This window comes from Orcinus orca, chromosome 19 (genome assembly GCF_937001465.1).
Source record: "Orcinus orca chromosome 19, mOrcOrc1.1, whole genome shotgun sequence".
NCBI classification, from domain to species: domain Eukaryota; kingdom Metazoa; phylum Chordata; class Mammalia; order Artiodactyla; family Delphinidae; genus Orcinus; species Orcinus orca.
Window position 1 is genome coordinate 36,240,283 of NC_064577.1, and position 21,028 is coordinate 36,261,310.

General features: G+C 42.5%; 1 protein-coding gene across 7 annotated transcripts in view; it reads right to left on the reverse strand.

Moving 5' to 3' along the window:
• The window catches only part of MAP3K3 (mitogen-activated protein kinase kinase kinase 3), a 71,401-nt gene that overhangs the window by 15,861 nt on the left and 34,512 nt on the right, over positions 1-21,028 (reverse strand). For all 7 annotated transcript variants that reach the window (XM_033438906.2, XM_033438907.2, XM_012535104.3 and 4 more), the window contains 3 exons: positions 18,606-18,705; positions 13,793-13,906; positions 6,797-6,917 (listed from right to left, as the gene is read on the reverse strand). In XM_033438906.2, the coding sequence (XP_033294797.1) occupies positions 6,797-6,917; positions 13,793-13,906; positions 18,606-18,705 (335 nt within the window). The remainder of the gene's footprint in view (positions 1-6,796; positions 6,918-13,792; positions 13,907-18,605; positions 18,706-21,028) is intronic.

A 21,028-nucleotide genomic window follows, 5' to 3' on the forward strand; every position in this document is an offset into this window, starting at 1 on the left:
CTTCCTCATTACAGAGGGAAGAGGAGCTCTGCAGTGTGTCTTTAGACTTAGAGTCTGTTTCTCACTCTTCATGATTTTACAAGCCAGAATGTGCACCAAATGCCTTCTTCCTGAAACTAGTCAGAGTGGATTCTGTTCTGTGCAACTGAACCCTGACCAATACATTCTGGAGCGAAAAGGTATTACATATTTGACCTACAACAAACAAAAAATGTCTCTTGTGAGGAACTGATGAGAGAGAAAGAAAAACTCTTACATATTGATGAAATCCCACACACTAGTCCAAACTACCCCCAGGTAGGCTGAACTACCCTCGATCTGAGCATCAGAGCATCTAGGGTGAGACCTCCCCGGCACAAAAGATCCCTGGCCCCTCAACACCCATTCTCTCCTTCACTGCTGCCACTGAACTCTCCCCTGGTTTTGCAGGTGGGATGGGACTAGCTCACATGAGGCCAGCACTACAGACCCAGGAGGGGCTAGGGGAAAACAGCAAAGGTTTTCTGAGCTTTTATTTCCAGCCAGAGACTTTCACTTTTTCCAATACACATTGCTGCCTGCCGAGAGCCAGCCTTGTTATCTGATGGGCAATGGGCCAGGGGCTATTGTGCACAGGCCCACAGCTTGGGGCAGGAAAGGGAAGTCTCCCCAAACCAATGGCTATCAGAGGAAGCGAATGGAAAAACCAGGAGTTGGCAGAACTGCTCCAGAGCATTTTCAGTTTTGTTTTTATCTTCATTTCAGAAATTAGGGGCTAATGAGACACACAACAGCATCTGAGAATGAGTTAGACAGGGACCTGAATAGGACAGGATGCTGAACTGTAAGACTCACTGATCCTCGCGTATTTACCAGCAGGGACAACAGTGAGCCAGACAGCACAAACACAGTGCTATGCAAGACACAGCTCATCCTAGGTCTCAGAAGGCAGGCAGCTTCTCTGGGCCACCCTTCCCTGGCATTCCAGCCTGATCTTGCTCTAGTCTCATCAGGGCACTTATACCAAGGGGCCCCCTCTCAGCACCAGCTGAAGTAAAAGAACAGAGTAGTAATCCTGTGCTCAGAAGTGCTCTCTTCTGAACAAGGATTTCAGCTGCCAGCTGTCTGCATTCCTCTAGCGCTTGCTGGCTCTCTGCTTACCTCCTTGATCTGGGGCAGCAAAACCCTTACCCTATGATACGGTTGATTCTTTTGCTCTGTCTTCTGACTCAAAGCTGAAAGCTAGGTTCTCAGACTCTAGCCCTTCTCATAGGAGACTCCTGTCAGGAAGCTGATGCAGTCAGGAAGTTGCCTCCACAGGGAGTTAGTTCTAGGGCTTTGGGTCAGTGTTAATGTGCAGGTCATTGCAAGTACAGAGAGAAAGCTTTTTTTGGCCATCGACTATTTTCTCTAAACCTTGTTCTCTCTTAGGGAGCTGATGAGGGGAAGAATCAAATCTTTTTTTCTTCTTCAATATCCTCGCACTGGACCAGGTTGTGCAGAGCAGAGCTCCGCAATATTTTCATCTCGTAAGACCTTGAGAACATCCTGTGTTTCAACTTTCAAAACTCCCATTTTATTTTGAAGTTGTGACCACCACTAAACAGTTTCTGGTCTCATCTAGTATCACAGAAGAATTTTTAGCAAGAAGGAGAAAAAAATCCTGTGCAGTGAAGGCAGCTGACCTTTTTGTTTCCATGTATGTGGTCACTACCTCTGCAGTCCTGGTTTCCACTCTTGCATATCTTACCAGGACTGGAGGTGTGTACTGTGTATAGCTCTCTAACTTGTTACTGCCCGGGTGTCACTGTAAGTCATCTCATCCTTTCAACATTCCTTTTCCCTCTGCCTGAGTTTTTCCTCCTCTGTTCTCAGAGGAAGAGGGCTGCCCTCCTCCTTACCAAGGCACTATAAGCCCTCTGCCTGGACTCCCCAGTTCACCCCCAGCAGGAGTCAGCTCCCCTATGGTCCCCTCTTCGCCACCTTCAATCTCCTTTTCAGCTGTCTTTGTGCCTCCCTTCATAAACATGCTCAGATCTCTAGCCTAAAAAATATCCTGACCTTATTTCTGCCACTCCGTTAAGCCACTAGCCCACCTCTTTTTTTCTTTTATGGCCAAACCCCTTGAAAGAACTGATTGCCTCTACTCATCAGGTACCCATTCCTTAGTGGGGCAATCTGGCTTGCCCCGCTGTGGGACGCAGTGGCAGGACGAGGAGCGAGATGGAATAAGAACAGAGGCGAAGGACTTAAGATACACTAGACCAAATGGGAGTCAGATGTGGCAGGGACAAGTCCTTTAGTCGATGGCTTAAGGGCACCGCCCACTGCATTGTGGAAGAAACAGTGCTTGAGCTCAGCTTCAAAGGTGATAGAATTTCTACAGGCAAAGACACAAGGAAGGGTAAATTCGCGTAGGGAAATTCCATTTGCCTTGTCTGCAGATCTTCCCACAGGGGTCTCTCTTTTGGGTTAACACATTCCCTAGTAGTTTTTTAAAATTTATTTATTTATTTATTATTTATTTTATTTTATTTTTAGCAGACTAACTGGCTTGAAAAAAACCTGGAATTCAAGGTATGTATATTATGATGGAAAAAACAAAAGGTGAACAGGATAGCTGGTTTCAAATATCTGAAAAACTGTCATATGAAAGATGTTATCTGTGTTGCTCAAGAGAGCAGTACTAGAGTCAATGCGTAAAGTGAGAGAAGGCAGAATTTCGCTTCAAAATAAGGATGAACGTCGAATAAAGAGCTGTCTAAAATTGGGTTGGGCTTCCTTGCACTTCCTCATTACTGAAAATGTTGCAGTGGGAGCTGAATGACCTGCATGTTTAGTCTTTCACTCATATGCACTGGTAGCACAAGTACATTAATGCTGGTGGAGGAGGAGGGCAGAGAAGCCCCTCCTATAGGTGGGGAGTTGGATCACTAAGGCTTCTCATTTAACCCCATTTGTATAGCTAGGGCTTCTCCTAGTCCCTCATGCTTAAACCTTGACTTCTCTCTTTGTTTCCTTCTATTCCAGAAGGCCTTACCCTGTACCAGCACAGCAAGCACTCAGACATTTGTGGATGAAAATGACAAGTTTGTGTCTCTTACTCTTGGTCTGTCCTTTCCAACCTGGCTGGTACCATGTAACGTCTTCTTCCCACCTTCTCTTACTTTCCCTCCTACTTCTCTGGTCACTCCTTTCCTGCGTCCTTTGCAGGCTCATCCTCCTCTAATTGGCCACTGTCTGGGTTTCTAAGGCTCAGTCCTAGGCCCTCTTCTCTTCTCATTTTGTAGTCTGTTTAGAAACTCTTATCTGGGCCCCTGGCTTCGACTTGACAATTTCCAATTGTTTCTACCTCTGGTTTTCTCCCCTCTGAGCTAGAGATCTGTATAGTTAGCTGCCCATCTGCTATCACCTCTTGGCTGTCTCTCTTTTTAAAAAAAAAAAAAAAAAAACACAAATATGTTTATCGGTGAATTGATAATCATACCAAAATATCCATAATTATACCAATTCAACCTGTCTAAAACTTAAGGTCTGCCCTTCGCAGTGCCTGAAACCAGGCTCTCTTCTAGTCTCTGTCTTGGTGAAAGGCACTGCCAATTACCCAAATCCACAAACCAGTAATTTACGTCCTGTTCTCTCAACACCTGAAAATCCAATCCAATACCACAGTGGTTCGTAAACCTTTTGAACTTAGAACCCTTTTCCACTTCTAAAATTTGGGACACCAAAGAGCTTTTATTTATAGAGGTTATATCAATTGATATTTACTGTATCAGAAATAAGGGTCAAAAAAATTTAAAACACAATAATACACAAGTACACATTCCATTAGCCATAGAGCAATGACATTACCTCAGGCAGGTAACCTCTGGAAAATTCCACTATATATATGTGAGAGCCAAATCATGTCTTAGTATTATTATGAAAATAGCTTTGACCTTCCAGATCCTAAGAGGATCTCAGGGACCGCCCCCCCCATGTCCCTAGACCACGATGCCATGTCCTGTTGGCTTTACCTTCTAAATGCCTAAAGCCACCTGTTCCTGCCTCTCTCCACTACCCTCACTAGCCTAATCCACGCTTCTGGCTTCTTTCACCTGGACCACTGCATTAACTAATACGGTTCTCCCTTGGACCCATGCTTGCCCCCCTGTGACTGGCTCTCCACACTGTATGCAGTTGGAGCAATCTTTTCAAAATACAAATCCGAATATGCCACCCATTCCTCTTCACTTAAAAATCCTAAGGTGTATTTTCACTGCTTTCAACGTAAGGACCCCAAGGCTCAGCCTCCCTCCCCAGCCTCAGCCCATCCTCCTTTCCCTTGTTCTCAGTTCTCCAGCCCTCAGGGCTTCCTTCTGGTTCTCAAACACACCACACTCCCTCTACCATGAGGCCTCCGCATGGGCAGCTCTCCTGCCTGGAGCTCTCCTCCCTATATCCCCTTTGAGTAAGTCCCCTTCAAGCTCTGGGTCACAGCCTATGGCTTCTCTGGCCCCGAAATCAGGTCACATCCTTCTGCTATACGTGCTCCCAGCACCACACACCTTCTGGTCGCAGCCTGTAATTATAGATGAATCACATCATGACACGTAAGGTCTGACTTCCCACAGGTGGACAAGGGCCATAGGGACGGGAACTGTGTGTTTTGCTTCCCATGATTCTGGCAATTATTTCTTGAATGAATAAATGAACAAATGAGTAAAAATGCAGTTTGACAGGGAGAGGGATACAATAACAAGACAATGTGATAAGCATTAGGATAGAGATGGGTACAAGGGGTCACTGTTCCCAGTGGCTCTCCACTGCCCACCGAACAAGCCCATGTGCAGACAAGGGTCCCCAGCCAAGGCAGGCATTCTTTCCCAGCCTTCTCTACTTCTCCAAATATCAATACACGAGCCAATCTGAAGGATAAGTGGGATCTCCACCAGCAAATCACTGAAATGCCCTCTCCCCTCATCCTTGCTTATGGAAATCCTCCATAATCTCTAAAAATCCCAGAATGCATTTCCCAGGTCGTTCCAGTTAGAAATAATCTCTGCCATTTTCCAGCTTTTAGAAAGGCTGCCAGGCTCTGCCTGCTTCTCTCGTCAAACCCACCACTCCAAACCACCTGGGGTTCTCAGAAGCCACCACCTTCTTCTGTGATCGTGCCTGGCAGATGCCCTTTTCTGTGCCCGGAGTATCTGTCCCTGCACTCAGTAAATCTTCCTTAGTTTGTCAGCTCTGATGTTCCCTCTCTTTAGTGAAACCTTTCCCCAAAGTCCTGGGCGCCGTTGGTTACTGCCTGCTATGTGCTCCCGCACCACTCTCAGCCTCCCAGATGCCTCCACCATGGCACTCATGCCAGCCCAAAGGCTGGTGCCTAATGCTTGCTGACTGAAGGAACCCAGGATCTGTGTGTGCTGGGAGGCTGTGTTGCCCATTCTCTAGATAGATAGGAACTCGTTCATAGAAATCTTACTCCCCGTAAGATTTTAGCACTCTCAAACAAGGAAATTCCATATACGGCCCCTACAGTGAGGGCCCAGCATGTAGCTTCCACACACAAGTCACAGGAAATTGCTCAGGAGCCGGAGGCCCAATCACTGCCCTGTGTCCATCCTCACAGCTTACTCTGCAAAGGAGCAATGCTGCCCTCCTCCAGCCCCTTGCTCTCTACAAGGGCTCTGGAACAGAGGCCAAACTAGCAGAGGTTCCAGGGCACCTGGATTTTAGGGCCAGAGATACTCTAGATAAGGTTTCCTTGTTGGGGTGCTGGCTCTCTCCTCAACCAGCTTATTGAAAACGCAGCCACCAATTATCCACAATGTTAGGGAAATATGAAACACATATACAGACTTTCAGCTTGGCAACACTTACTACCAGTGCTTGCTAGGGTTCCAGAAATTACTCAGTGAGGCAAAGTCAGTGCCTCAGCAACACATTCTTCCGGCTGCCCCCCGAGGAGGCTTATCACTCCCAGACAAGCTCAGTGACAGGACTGATGCTCAGACCTCCCCAAGTTCAGCTCAAGATCTCCAGAGAGCAGTTCAGTTTGATGCAATTCTACCTGTATGGACAGCAGCAGGGGTCTCAGCAACGTTAGGGCAGCAACCTCAACAGAAATATTGTTAAGGCCGGACTTCCCTCTTGAAACAAACTGCACAATTCAAGAAATGAGCTTTCTCCTCAGACTGTGGGAAATGGGATCCAGAGCAAAACTGGATTGCCTGGTATAATGCACAGACCTGATTTAGATTCCTTTCCTGGGGAGGCCTGTCAGCAGCTTCGTAGCTTTCTTCCTAATGAGCCAACTGTATTTACTACGTCAACAGTCTCCTGCCCTTCCCAGACAACTTAGTTTGACTCTCCAGGAGTTTCATTGGAGAAACTCTGTCCCATCTTCCTTGAAGCATTAGGACTCCTCAGGAATCACAAGCAAGAGGTTTGATGTCAAAACTCAATCTTGGACCTGATTCGTAACTTCACAAGTCCCCAGTCCTTTGGGGAAAGAATGGTCAAAAACGAGGGTATACTGCTGCTGGAGGTCTTCAAGCAGATGTTTGAGGAGATCACTTTTTCAGGACTGTTGAAAAGGAATTTGATTTTGCCACCACATCATGAGAGTGTAAGCTCCTGGAGGGTCAGGACTCCGTCCCAGTCATTTGTCTATTTCTTCTCCCCAAAGAAAAGCATGGAAGATTATTCTGAACAGCGTAGCAGTCAATAACGTTTGATGACTGTTTTTTAATAATTTTTAAAAAGAATATTTAAAAAAATACATGGGCAGATAAATTAGATGAGAGGAAAAAAGGGGTGAGATACTCACTGACAGAGAGGTGCCTGCTCCTGGGCTCAGGGGGCTGGTAGATGGTATTTATGTCTCCCGCAGACTGGGAAGCTTTGATTCGCACCTGCCTGGACACCCCGGAGTGGGGAGGGGAACTGGTCTGCAAGATAAGAGGAAAAAGGCTGAGCTCGTTAAGCAGGCAGGCTTAGAAAGGCCCCCCGCCCCTCCCTGGGCCTCCCCATGCTCTCAGCCGCCATCACGCTTTCAATACACGAGCTACCCAGCTTTCCCTCAAATCTCACTCCTCAACTCATCTTGGCAAATCACTGTTTACTCAATGTAGTTATCCAGCTTCACTGATATAGAGCACTGAGACTCAGTGCTCCAATTTATTAGGTGATGACCCAGACACAGAAGAATAACAGGCATTCCTGTAATAATGTGCCAAACAGAAAAGCGTTGTAAATACCCTCTCATAAAACTCTCCAGAGAGCTTGGGAAGAATAGCAGGAAAAGCAGGAAATTATTTCAGTGGCAAGATCACCTGCCACGTGGGGGGTCAGAATGGAGAATGGTGGCAACTTCTGCACCAAAAATTCTGGTTGATAAACTTAAAAAATAGCTTGATATGCTGCTTCTTCCCCAACCATAATCACTCCTGGAAAATTAAGGTAAGAAGGTCTCAGATGCTTCATATTACTGGGGTTTACATGTGAACCATCTCAGGATTGTGTTCATCTCAGAAAGGCTATCAAGGCACCATTCTGCCAGAGGTCAAGGACTTCAGAACAGGGTCAGCAGCCTTGCCACATCTACCTCACTTTGCACTGACCCAGTTGGGCCTCAAGGTGAGCCCTTGAGAGAAAACAAAGCAACAGAAAGGGACCCTTGCACTGAGAAAGCTTAAAACTGAAGCTTGAAGGTGAGCAAGTGATGTCAGGATGTGCTCATAAATAAGCAGAGCACTGTGGAGAGTGGGAGCTCAGAATTTATAAATAATTTGGGTCAAAGTTTCTACTTGTTTCTCTCTCTCTCTTACCTCCTGTAAGAAAAAAAAAAAGGTCCAACCTAAACAAACTATATCCTGTCCTCCAGGAAAAAGGCTTCCCGCTCTCAGGGCTAAGTTCAGCTGCCAAGCAGCCTCCTCTAGTCCCCCCACGCCAGACTCTATCACATGCAGGGCTGTCTTGACAAACTGTCTTGCTCTAACGGGAAGTCAGACCAAGGGGAAGTGAGTGTTCTTGCTAAAGCCTCCAATGTGCAATAGCTCTCTGCCGAGGGTCAGAAAGGAAAAAACAATCAAAGCCACACGCTGGGGAAGCAGGCCAGTGAAGGGCAAGGAAAAAGCCACAGCCTTAGAGTCAGAAAGAGGAGAGCTGCACGCTGAGCACCCCAAGGACACCTGCTTAGACACGGGGCCTTACACAGGGTGGGAATTCAATACATCTTGGCAACATGAATCTGAAACGTATCAAAGAACATAGATTCTAAACTCTCAATTTTAAATCTAAAAGCTGAGCCAGGAGAGGAGGTTCAACAGCCAGCACGAGCGTAGGTTTCTAAAACGAAAGGCTGACTGTGGCAACAGTGGGAAAACAGATGAAGGGAATCAGGGAAGGTTTCAAAGCAGGGCTTCTCACATTTTCGTGTGCACACAAATCACCTGGGACCTTGATGAAGTGCAGATTGTGATTCAGTAGGTCTGGGCTGGGGCTGAGAATCTGCATTTCTAACAAGCTTTCAGGTGATGCTGACACAGGGCGGCAGCAAGGTCTTAGGAGGTGAGTCACACTTGGGTTTAAGGCAATGGTTCTCAGCCCGAGCCGACCAGCAGAACTGCCTGTGGGGTTTTTAACACCTCAGGCCAACTACAACAGAATCTCTGGGGGTAAGGCCGAAGGATTGGTGTTTTTTAAATCTCCCCCAAGTGTTTGTAATAGTCAGTCAAGTTCAGAAAACCCTGATTTAAGGAGATAAAAGAGAATGGCATGGTAAACAAAAATGAGGTTGATGCAAGGATTCAGGGAAACTTGAACAAGACCTAGAAGTAGGCAAGAGAGGAAGGAGGAAGGTGGGACTAGGAAAAATAAAAGGGACCTGTAAGAGGGTGAAAGGAGAGCCAACAGGTATAAAGTGTGTAGCTGGCAGAACATTCTAAAGACAGCAAATAGAATGGTCATTTCATTTGACCATTCAATGAAAACCTCACTGAAAGGCTCTGGGGGTAGCAGTGTGCTGTGGCCGACACAAACAACATGAAAAATTACCAGGGAGCCACATGCACAAAGACTGCAGTCACTGGAAGCGAGGAGATTAGCAGAAAAAGAGATTATAAAAGTTGACCCACAAATCATCTCGATAAAAGATTTGGTGGTGTCAGACAAAGGGAACAGGTGGATTCAGTGATGCAGGGGGAAAAGAAGAGGTGTGTGTGTGTTTGCTTTAGTTTGGTTCACGGAAACATGAGCTGAGAAATGGCACCTTGGATGTCACTAGTCCTCTGCTTCAATGGTGGCAACGAGACATTTCCATGATAGACCATGACAGTTATGATAGCTGTGGAAGCATCCAGGTTATTTAATAGATTTACAGCTTTAACATCCATGAATTTATTAAAAGCCTTAAAAAAATCTGCTTTGAAGCTATACAACTTGAATAAAGGATGCCATGTTTATACCCCTTATACACATTCTTATTTCCATTTTGTTCTATGATAATCCTCAATATTCAAGGGGCTCATCCAAACTGAGATTAGGTGAACAAATCTGTGTTTTTATTATCCCTGCTCTTCAATGCGTCACAGACTTTGTTTATACATAGGTATGCTTCGGCTTCCTTTCCCGACTAAAGAGTTCCAGGCTTTTTAGGCCATACACATATAAAACTGACCCCAACCCCTTAAAAAGTTTGTCTTCTCTTGGACCTTTCCTAGCTCAGTTAACCTTCTGAGCTGTGGGGAAGAGAATGACACATCTCACAAGTTTTCCTCACGGGCAACATTATACTTTCTGTTCTGTTTCTAATGAACTGTGAAAGAACCTGGGTGAGGTTTTCCAAGGACTACAATAATTCTAAGATCCCTTTCCTGGATGGCATCTAATACATACTGGGCTATAGTCAGAACATCTGGATTCAAGACCAGCTCTGTCACTATCTACTGTTTCACCTAGGCCAAATCACTCTAAGCCTCAGTTTCCCCAGGGGGTAGACTGGCGATAACAGATGCCTAACCAACCACTCAAAGCTGCAAAAACCAAATGAGAGTTGAAAGTACCTTATACATGTAAAGTGTAATGATTTTTAAACAGGGGCCAGACTGAAGGTATTCTGCCCAACAAGTTTCGTTCTAACTTCCTGCACTTGCCCCATTAGTTTCTTGGAAAACTGAAAATAATTACCATTTAGATTATCCTTGATATTTTGAACTTAAATAGTGTCAAATTCATTGATGGGAAATTTGGGAAGTGGGTAACATTTAGATGAGAAGATTATAAGTTTACTTTTGTCAGAGAGAATCTGAGGTAACAAAACAAAATGCCATTCACAGTTTAAGATGGTTGGGTATTTAGTTTTTATCATATGCAGGTACAAGTGACAACAGAATGTTAAGCTTGAGATTATGTTATGACAGTGGAAAGGTCGAGAAAGTTATAAGAAAGTCAAGAGCAGAAAGATAAATTAAGAGTTAGATGCACACATGTTTAGAAAAGAAGTCTGTAATAGGAAAACAGCTAAGAGTTGATGGCCCAAGGCAGAGGGCTAGGGCAGCAAGAACTACTGAAGGAGACGGTGAAGTATCTTAAAATGGCAGTAAAACCAAGGCTAGAGAAAGACTCTTCAGATTAAGAGGAGGTTCTGTGATTGCCCAAATCCAGGAGTTCTCAGGTAAAAACAATATTGAAGCCTAAGACCTGGCCTTGGCCAGGTGCGATGGGAGGAGTATGACTTTCCACCTTGGTGAGGGATGAAGACAGAGGAAAGATCAGAAGCTGTCATAGAAGGATCAATAAAAAAGGAATCTGGAGAGTAGAAAGAGATAGTACATTTAGAAACAGGAATAAGAAGGGAAGTAAAGGTATAGGTGATAACAAAAGGTGGATGAGTTGACAGATTGCTAAAAATGGAGGAAACTAAGTAGAGAACAAAGTGGCTCACAGTTACCATCAAGAGGAGATGAAGACCAGGTTGATATGGTATCCTGGAGAAGTGTATGTAAAGTGTGATCTGTGGGCTGGTGCCAGGGTACAACCTGTGGTGTATACCAGTCCTCAACAAGGTAAATACCAAAATGGAAGAGTAACTCTTTAAGCACTTTTACAACAATTTGGCAGTGACTCATGTCTATTGAACTTAACAATAAAAGTTGTGGGCTTGTATTTTATACGTCTCTAGTTAAATTTTCCATTTCACTTTTCATGTTTTTAAAAAAGAATTGGTCCATAAAAGATTAGAAACTAGGAGAAAACTGATATTTCATCACAAACAGAGAAGCACTTCCAGAAGTAGGACTCCTAAGCACGTAGCAATTTTGGATCATGATACCTCTGTTTATTGAGAAGCCTGAGGTCTAGCTGAGGAAGTCCTCAAGGAAAGATTTCATCACCACCAATGCCACTATTAGTCTTAAATGCAAATCTTTATAAATGCAAAAAAAGGAGTAGCTTAAGTGTTCCAACAGTAGCAAAAATGGTTATTTAATTAAATTATGGTATATCCACTCAACGGACTTATGCATCCTTATAAATTATAATCATGAAGACTGTATATTAACAGAAAAATGTACATGACAATGTTAAGTGAAAAATTAAAGTAGAAAATTGTATAAATACCATGACAACACTTATAGTGTGTATACATACGGCCAAAGAGGGGCGTATGCAAAAATCAATCAATGTGTTACGGTGCTAGGATTATGTAAGACGGTCCTCTTTTTTTTTTAAGTTTACAATAAGTTATACTGACTTTATAATAATTTTAAAAAATACACATCCTTAGAGAGAGAGGCATCAACGTGGCACTTATTTTATGTGATATCTAATGCCACACTATCAGTGTCAGAGCTTAGATGGTCATCTTTCAAACAGCTCTGGTGTTGCAGCAGTATCTGCAGCTGAGTGCACCCCTTAATGGATGGGAAAGCGAATGCAAAGAACCAGTTGTCTACAGTTTCTCATCAGGGGAGTGGAGGGATCACAATCAGGGGTGCTAGCTCCCAGTTAAACAATCACATCATTAAACTAAACCCCAGTTCCAGCTTCTTCTGTAAAGAAGGGGTTGGCAGAATATGATTTCTGCTTGACTCCTGCTAACAATTCAAGAAGTATTCACTGTGTTCTCTTAAGAGGATGGGTTCCAAAACAAGACACAGCTCCCATTCTCAAGGAGCTTATAATCTTTTGGGGTAAAACTTACAAATATGCAACAACTAGAGGGCAATTACTCAGGAACCTATAAACTAGTGTGCAAATTATATCCAATGACTAAAGGAACAGGGAATAATGAAAATGGTCTCAGTCAAAAATACTGACCCAACTGCAGCAGGTGAATCAAGCTAGAGCCTTAGAAAAGGTTGACCATGGTCTGGCGAAGAGGAAGCAGGAAGAACTGCAGAATAGTGGAAGTATGCTGAAGAACTTGGAAAGATGAGACTGGGGAGCTGAGAGGAAGGGTAGTTAGTGATAACCCTTGGGTGCCAGGCTAAATTTAGATCTTACATGATAGGCAACGAGGAAGGCCTACAAGGAGCAGGTGAGTAACTTGAACAGAGAAATGAAATAATAAAGTATATATTTTACTTCAGAATACTTCCCAAAACACATCCAGAAAAGAAGACATTGTGAGAGAGAAGACCAGTCCTCATGCTCAAGGACACTTCTATAATATGAGAAAATGTCTTCTTTACTCTAAGCCTTCCTAACCACATTCTCCTGTGTCTTTCGCTAATCAATAGACAGTCCAAGGTGTCTTTAAAAATAAATGGTCAGGGGCTTCCCTGGTGGCGCAGTGGTTGAGAGTCCGCCTGCCGATGCAGGGGACACGGGTTCGTGCCCCGGTCCAGGAGGATCCCACATGCCGCGGAGCGGCTGGGCCCGTGAGCCATGGCCGCTGAGCCTGCGCGTCCGGAGCCTGTGCTCCGCAAGGGGAGAGGCCACAGCGGTGAGAGGCCTGCGTACCGCTAACTAACTAACTAACTAACTAACTAAATAAATAGTCAGCATAAAGCACCATTCCATCTAAACTCTGTCCTGGTATGGGGCGTCCATAGTTCTCAGACAGTAATGTCAGCTGTCCACAGTTGGCTGTCTTCAAGCATAAGGAAAGGAAAGAGTGCCAAGAAACCTTCAGGAACATGCATCTGAAGAAAACTGGTAGAGCCATCAGTGATTAGAAGACAGACCCAGATTACAAGCATTCTTGTGAAATGTAGGCCCCCAGGGACCCTTTAGGAGAGGAAACTACATAAGGGATGATCCCTCACTTCTGAAGGCCCCCACAGATTGCTGCCATTTGGTAAGGTAGCAGCTGGTAAATTACAAGAGGCCCTTTAGCCCATGGCCTTTTTTCCACTGAACAGAAGGGAAAGTTTGTTTCCTACATGTGTCCCAAGGGAAAGTCACGGTTGCCGAGGAGTTGTGGGAGTTGGGTTTACAAAGCATGATAGTCTCAAATCCTTGACAGCCTCTACTAATCAGCTCCCCCACGCTGAGCAAATCTCTCTTGCTGGGGTCCAAATCTAGTCGAAAGAACATAAATACAGAGAAAAAGAATTTCCTCCTTTATCATAAAATGTTTCCCTTCCTCCCACACCACAAGCCAAGTCACCTTCAGTTGCAATTTTAACACCAATGATCTGGCTTCCCAGTAAAATCAAATGCAGAAGGCTAAATGGCTACTGACCCAGTGGGCTGGGCCATACCTACGTTCTCGCTTTAGCAGTGACTAAGGAACACAAAATTCTGTCAAGGAAGCAAGCTGGACTCCTGAAGGACAGCAAGCTTTGTCTTCAGCTGTCAGGCCGTGACAGGGGCTACTTACATGATTTCTGTCCTGGGACAGCAGCAATATCCTAAGGCTTTTCATGCTTGAGCTTCTATCCAAAATATCAATTGCTTTATCAAGATCATCTTGGTTCTTCAGCAGGATGGAGAGCTGTGACACAGGACACAGAAAAAGGAAATCACATAAAACGTAAGTCTTTAGTTTGCAAAAATAAGCAACAAAAAAATAAATTTGGAGGAAAACAATCTCAGTGGATACTATGGGGTCTTAAAAGATCTAATTGAAACCACAGAGATATTTTCTTTTCCTTTTTATTAAGTTTACAATTCAAAGATTTTTGGTAAATTTACAGAGTTGTGCAACCATCACCACAATTCAATTTCAAAACATTTCCATTGCTCCAAAAAGATCTCCTGTGCCCATTCATAGTCACTCCCCTTTTCTACCTCTTACCCCAGGCCACCACTAATCTACTTTCTGTCTCTAGAGATTTGCATTTTCTGGACGTTTCATATAAATGAAATCACACAATTCATATTCAATTCAATTCAATTCATAGCCTTTTGCATCTAGCTTCCTTCACTTTGCTTAACGTTTTTGAGTTCATCCATGCTGTAGCACATATCAGTACTTTATTTCAAGGTATTTTTTTTTGATGGTATAAAAATATTTTTTAAAATATTTTCAGTTTTTTTAAAAATTTTTATTTGAGTATAGTGGCTTTACAATATTGTGTTAGTTTCTACTGTACAGCAAAGTGAAACAGCTATACGTATACATATATCCCCTCTTTTTTGGATTTCCTTCCCATTTAGGTCACCACAGAGCACTGAGTAGAGTTCCCTGAGCTATACAGTAGGTTCTCATTAGTTATCTATTTTATACATAGTATCGATAGTGTATATATGTCAATCCCAATCTCCCAATTCATCCCACCCCCCCCCAAGATATTTTCTAAGAAAAGCTTCATCTCTAAAAATACCCTTTACTCCAAAGCATCAAATCCGAAACAGTTATAGGCCCCATATTTCTTCCTAGATTAAGCAGTAGAATCATGTCCCATTCTACCCTGTGCTGACATTAACAGAATAAGCAGAAAAGGCACAGGAGGAGGAGGGGTCAGGCAGAGGATGAAAACGTTACTCAAATAAGAACACAAACTTAGACTGCATAGAAGGGTTTAGTATCTTAATGTATAAAGGTTAAAAAAAATCAGTGACTAGAACAAAAAACTACTTCCTCTGTTTTCATTCCACTGAAGTATTAAAGAGATGGTTCTTGAGGGTACAGATAAGCCTCACTCACTGTTAGAAGCAGAAGATATTATGAGTACTTAGTATTAAAAGATGCAAAACTATGCTTTGCCTAAGACCTAAAAAATGTCAGATCTTATGTATTTGTGGCAAACATAAAGCAAAAATCCAATTAATTTCTTCAGTTCCCCATTCAGAATACAAGGAAATGAGAACTCTAAACCCCAGGCCAGGAAAAAACAAATAGTAAAAACAGTATTTAAAATAAAACCTCAAGACAACCCATGGAATGGGAGAAAATTTTACAAATCATATCATATTGTAAAAGAATTCCTTCCTGGGTAACACTCAAAGTAGGGATAAATAAGGACTGGTGTTGGGGGAGGCGGGGAAGGGGTGGGTGGAGACAGGGGAAGATAAAGAAATTACTGGAGTAGGTTTTAACTTAAAAAAAAAAAAACTACAATTTTGCAAATGTATGATAAGGGTCTAGTATCCAGAATATATAAAGAACTCTTACAATTCAACAATAAAAGGACAAACAATCCAATTTTTTAAAAGGGCAAAGGATTTGAATAGATATTTGTCCAAAGAAAATAAACAAATGGCTAATAAGCACATGAAAAGCTACTCAACATCGTTAGTCATTAAGGAAATGAAAGTTAAAAACCACAATAAGATACCACTTCACGTCTACCAGGATGGCTATAATTTTTTTAAAAAAGAAAAAAAAAAAGAGAGAATCACAAGTATTGGTGATGATGTAGAGAAATTGCAACCCTCGTACATTGCTGGTAGAAATGTAAAGTGGTACCAGTTGATATGCCAAAGTTGGGCAGTTCCTCCAAAAGTTAAATACAGAGTTTCTACAAGAACCATCATTCCACTCAGGTATATTTTAGAGAATTGAAAACATTTGTTCATATAAAAATTTGTACACAAATGTTCATAGCAGCATTATTTATAATAGCCAAAAGTGAAAACAACTCAAGTGTCCATCAACAGATGAATGGATACACAAAATGTGGTATATCCATATAATGGAATATTATTCAGCCATAAAAAGGAATGAAGTATGAGACATGCTACAACATAGATGAGCCTTGAAAACATGCTTAGTGAAAGAAGCCAAACACAAAAGGCCACATATTGTGTGATTCCATATATATGAAATGTTCATAATAGGCAAATCCAGAGAGGCAGAAAGTAAATAAGTGGTTGCCAGGGACTGGGGAGTGGGGAGAATGGGAAGTGACTCCTAAGAACTACAGGATTTCTCTTTGGGGTGATGAAAAAGTTTTGGAATCAGGTAGTGATGTTAGTTACACAACTCTGTGAATACACTAAAACCACTGAATTATACAGTTTAAAATGTAAATTTAAAAATAAGAGTAAATTCTATGGCAGGTGAATTAGATCTCAATAAAGCTATTATTACAAAAATATAAACATAAATAAAATAAAATCTCAACAGATTTTTTCATTTGTCGTTCACAAATCCTGACAAGGCAGGGTTTAGAGGGCAAAGAAAAGAAAAATTGTTGAGACATTTGAAATTAATAAGATGTAAGTAAATTAGTCAATTCTTGGTCACTGACATTAGCAGACTACGGAAAGACGTGAATGATTTAAAATAGTAACAATTATGGGAGTTCCCTGGTGGTCTAGTGGTTAGGATTCCAGGCTTTCACTGCCATGGACCAGGTTCAATCCCTGGTCGGGGAACTGAGATCCTGCAAGCCGTGCAGCACAGCCAAAAAACAAAAACAAAAAACAACAAAAAACAAAGTGATGAAAAATAAATGCCAAATAAATTAGTCTTCACTGACTCAAAAAATAATGACAATTACTTATATTTGGCTTTAAAATCAATATCTGTATAAACATTTGAATAAAGGAATGCTCAACATTCTGGGCAGTCATTCCCTTGGCAAAAGAGTTTGAAAATGGATTTGGGGACATCTGAAATTCTTAATGGAAATATTAATGGAAAGAGAAACAAGTGGTACTAAATCATCCAGAAAAGTCTTTACTAACTAAAGAACACCTTCTTTAATGCTGATTGGCTAGCTGACTTCAGCCTCACTTTCTTATATAGTCACTGATGCTTGAGCTGCAATTTTTTAAACTTCTATGGATTTGACATTTGTATTTGGGGGGGGAGTTCTCAAATCCTGTATTTAAAATGTGTTACTTTACATACTTTAAAATACTTACATCTGTGTTATTTATTAACTATAGAGTTAGTGGTTTATTTTTCAAATTTGCTGTATTTCTAAAATTTATCCAAAAAGCAAAAATCAGATGGTGTTATTTTTGTTAGCTATTTGGCAGTGCATATATCCAGTTGTGGTTGTACATTTTATATGAAGAGGACCACAGAGTTTTTGCCAACAAATGTCATCTCCTACAGATTTAAGCCCCAAAGTAGAGGAAATTCTTAACTTTTCAACCAATAAAATAAAACTACAAAGTAAGGGGACTTCCCTGGTGGTGCAGTGGTTAAGAATCTGCCTGCCAATGCAGGGGACATGGGTTCAAGCCCTGGTCCGGGAAGATCCCACATGCCGCGGAGCAACTAAGCCTGTGCGCCACAACTACTGAGGCTGTGCTCTGGAGCCTGCAAGCCACAACTACTGAGCCCACGTGCCACAACTACTGAAGCCTGCGTGCCTAGAGTCCATGCTCTGCAACAAGAGAAGCTACTGCAATGAGAAGACCGCGCACCGCAACGAAGAGTAGCCCCTGCTCACCGAAATTAGAGAAACACCGCACAGCTACTAAGACCCAACCCAGCCAAAAATAAATAAATTAAAATAAATAAATTAAAAAAAAAGAAAAACTACAAAGTAAGGACCTGACTCTCAAAGAGCCATGAGGTTGCCCAGCTTTCCTGTCTTTCCCCCCAACTCAGTTCCCTCAAGGTGCAGGCTCCTTATTGGGCACAAACAGTGCCTTTCAGACTAATGCAAAGCACCAGCCTAAGCAGACTGCAGCCTCTAGTACGTTCCTTGGAGCTGGGAAAGCAGCCAAGTAACTGACATTCAAAAGAATTCCTTCCTGGGTGATGTTCAAAGTATGAATAAATAAAATGGCTGTTGGGCGGGGTTAGGAGGACTAAGAGTTAAAGAAATCATTAGAGTAGGTGCTAACGTTTGGAACCAGCTACAGTTAGAAGTTAAACTCTGAGAGAAGAATCCAGCATTTATGCCTGTCAATAGAGGATCTACCCACCAGTTTTCCACACCTCCCCAGCCCTACTGAACCCTCTGCTACTAAGGCTGTGCTGGAAGGAAAAAGATAACCTACAAAATGTAAAGGAGACAATATAAGCCCTGACCCTAATCGCGTACCTGATTCCACCATGGAGTATTAGAGCTACCAGCATTCAATGAGCAGAGGGAATGGACATAGCTATGTAACCTCCCATGTAATAAAAAAGAGAAATCACAGAATTACTGGAATTAAGGAAAGAGGCTCCAGAAAATGAAAACCTGAAGATGACATTAAAGGAACAAACTAGGAAATCCTCAGTTAGAGAGAAAAAAGGTAGGCAGCTGGGCCTCCCTTGCCCGCACACCATCCATCTTTCGTACCTCATTGTTCATGTAATGTAGATCAAGAGGCTGCCCAAACACTGTCGTCACCTTGTGCTCCACATCTTCATATCTTACAGGCCGGCTGAATGCTATAATTCTGAAAAGGAACAGAAATCATGGTTAACTGTATATTTTAAATGCAGGGTTTAGAAGCTATGGCTCCTGAGTGTTATCTTCCTTTTCTTTTCAACATAGAATTCTCTTTTTATTTTTCATGCAGCTTGCCTTTCTCTGTATTTTTTTCTTCTCTTACGTCTACCTTTATCTTTTCACCCTTCTTCTGAGCATCTGTCAGGTTTGTCAATAGTACCTATGAGCAGTACTCAATCTCAGCCATTGTTCTTCCACTTCATCTCAGCTCTTTCGGTCAATGACAGTGCAGTATCATAGGAGGATACCTGGATTTAAAAACTATGCTTCAAATATTCCTGTTAGGAAGAAAACCTGGGGATTGGAGCAGCAGTCCTGAAAACATGGTCTTAACTCCTATAAACAACTCAACTCCAGGACTTGAAAGGTCTCTTCCATTGTTCATTTTTGAGATGCCACAGTAATCTCAATGCTGATTATCCTCAGAACTGACATTTCCTGCCATAGTCACAGGAATTCCCCTTGAGTTGGTTATATGCCTGATCAGTTTTTTCTTAACCAGTGACACATGTGTGCATGTAAGTAGCGTTGATATTGATGCTCTTCTAGAGAGACTCTCTAGGTCAGTTCAAAGAACAATTTCTATAAATAGATGGTAGAGTAAGAACATGTTCAAAGAGGTCTTAAAATGATTTGTCATTAAATGTCACAGCAAGGGCTTCCCTGGTGGCGCAGTGGTTGAGAGTCCGCCTGCCGATGCAGGGGACGCGGGTTTGTGCCCCGGTCCGGGAAGATCCCACATGCCGCGGAGCGGATGGGCCCGTGAGCCGTGGCCGCTGAGCCTGCGCGTCCGGAACCTGTGCTCCGCAATGGGAGAGGCCACAACAGTGAGAGGCCCGCGTACCACAAAAATCAAAAACAAAACAAAACAAAACAAACAAAAAAAAAATGTCACAGCAAAATTTACAAGTGGGGATAGATGAAACAAGGTTGGCAAAATGTTGATAATGTTGAAGTTGGGTGACAGGTCCTTGGAGGTTGAGTATCATATTCTATTTTTGTGTGTGCTTGAAATGTTTTTAATAAAAAGCTTTAATTAATGCATTAGGTTTAACTATATGATACTGGAGGTAGTCAACAATTTTTGCATATAAAAGTGGCAATTTTATATGGGACCAACCCAACACTCTAAAACTTAAATAATTAAAACAAAAATAAGCAAAGAGGGACTTCCCTGGTGACACAGTGGATAAGACTCCACACTCCCAATGCAGGGGGCCTGGGTTCGATCCCTGGTCAGGGAACTAGATCTCACATGCCTTTTGCAACTAAGAGTTCGCATGCCACAACTAAGGAGTCCACGTGCTGCAACTAAGGAGCCCATGAGCCACAACTAAGGAGCCCGCCTGCCGCAACTAAGACCCCACGCAACCAAATAAATATTTAAAAAAAATAAGCAAAGAGATAAACAGAAGAGAATATCAGAAACCCATATATATTATATATATATATATATGTACATACATATATATATATATATGTATAAAGAAAATACAGGATTGAAAAAAATATTAGAGCAGGGAAGGTCTTCCTAAGCATTGCATAAAATAGATAAGACAAAAAGGAAGAAGACAAGTTTGACAACAAAAATTTAAACTTTTGATGGGAAAATAAACCATCAACAAAGTTAAAAAGAGGGCTTCCCTGATGGCGCAGTGGTTGAGAATCTGCCTGCTAATGCAGGGGACACGGGTTCGAGCCCTGGTCTGGGAGGATCCCACATGCCGCGGAGCAACTAGGCCCGTGAGCCACAACTACTGAGCCTGTGTATCTGGAGCCTGTGCTCCGCAACAAGAGAGGCCGCGATAGTGAGAGGCCCGCGCACCGCGATGAAGAGTGGCCCCCGCTTGCCACAACTAGAGAAAGCCCTTGCACAGAAACAAAGACCCAACACAGCAAAAATAAATTAATTAATTAATAAACTCCTACCCCCAACATCTTCTTTAAAAAAAAAAAAGTTAAAAAGAAATACCAAACTTGGAGAAAATACTTGCAAAAATCAATAAGAAAAAGACAGCCCAATAGAAACACAAGCAAAGGATATGATGAATGGCTAATAAACACATGAAAAGATGCTTAATGTGATAGGGGAAAATGTATATTAAAACCACCTTAATCTGTTAGCATGTCTAGACTTAGATGAAATCTGACTAGTGTGTGGCGGACTAGCAGCACTCAGCCATCAGCCTCTATAGTTCTTGCCCTCCTCCACACTGACAGGAAGAAGTGCGTGGTTCTCTCATATACTCCCTGCTCCCCCAGACTGGGAA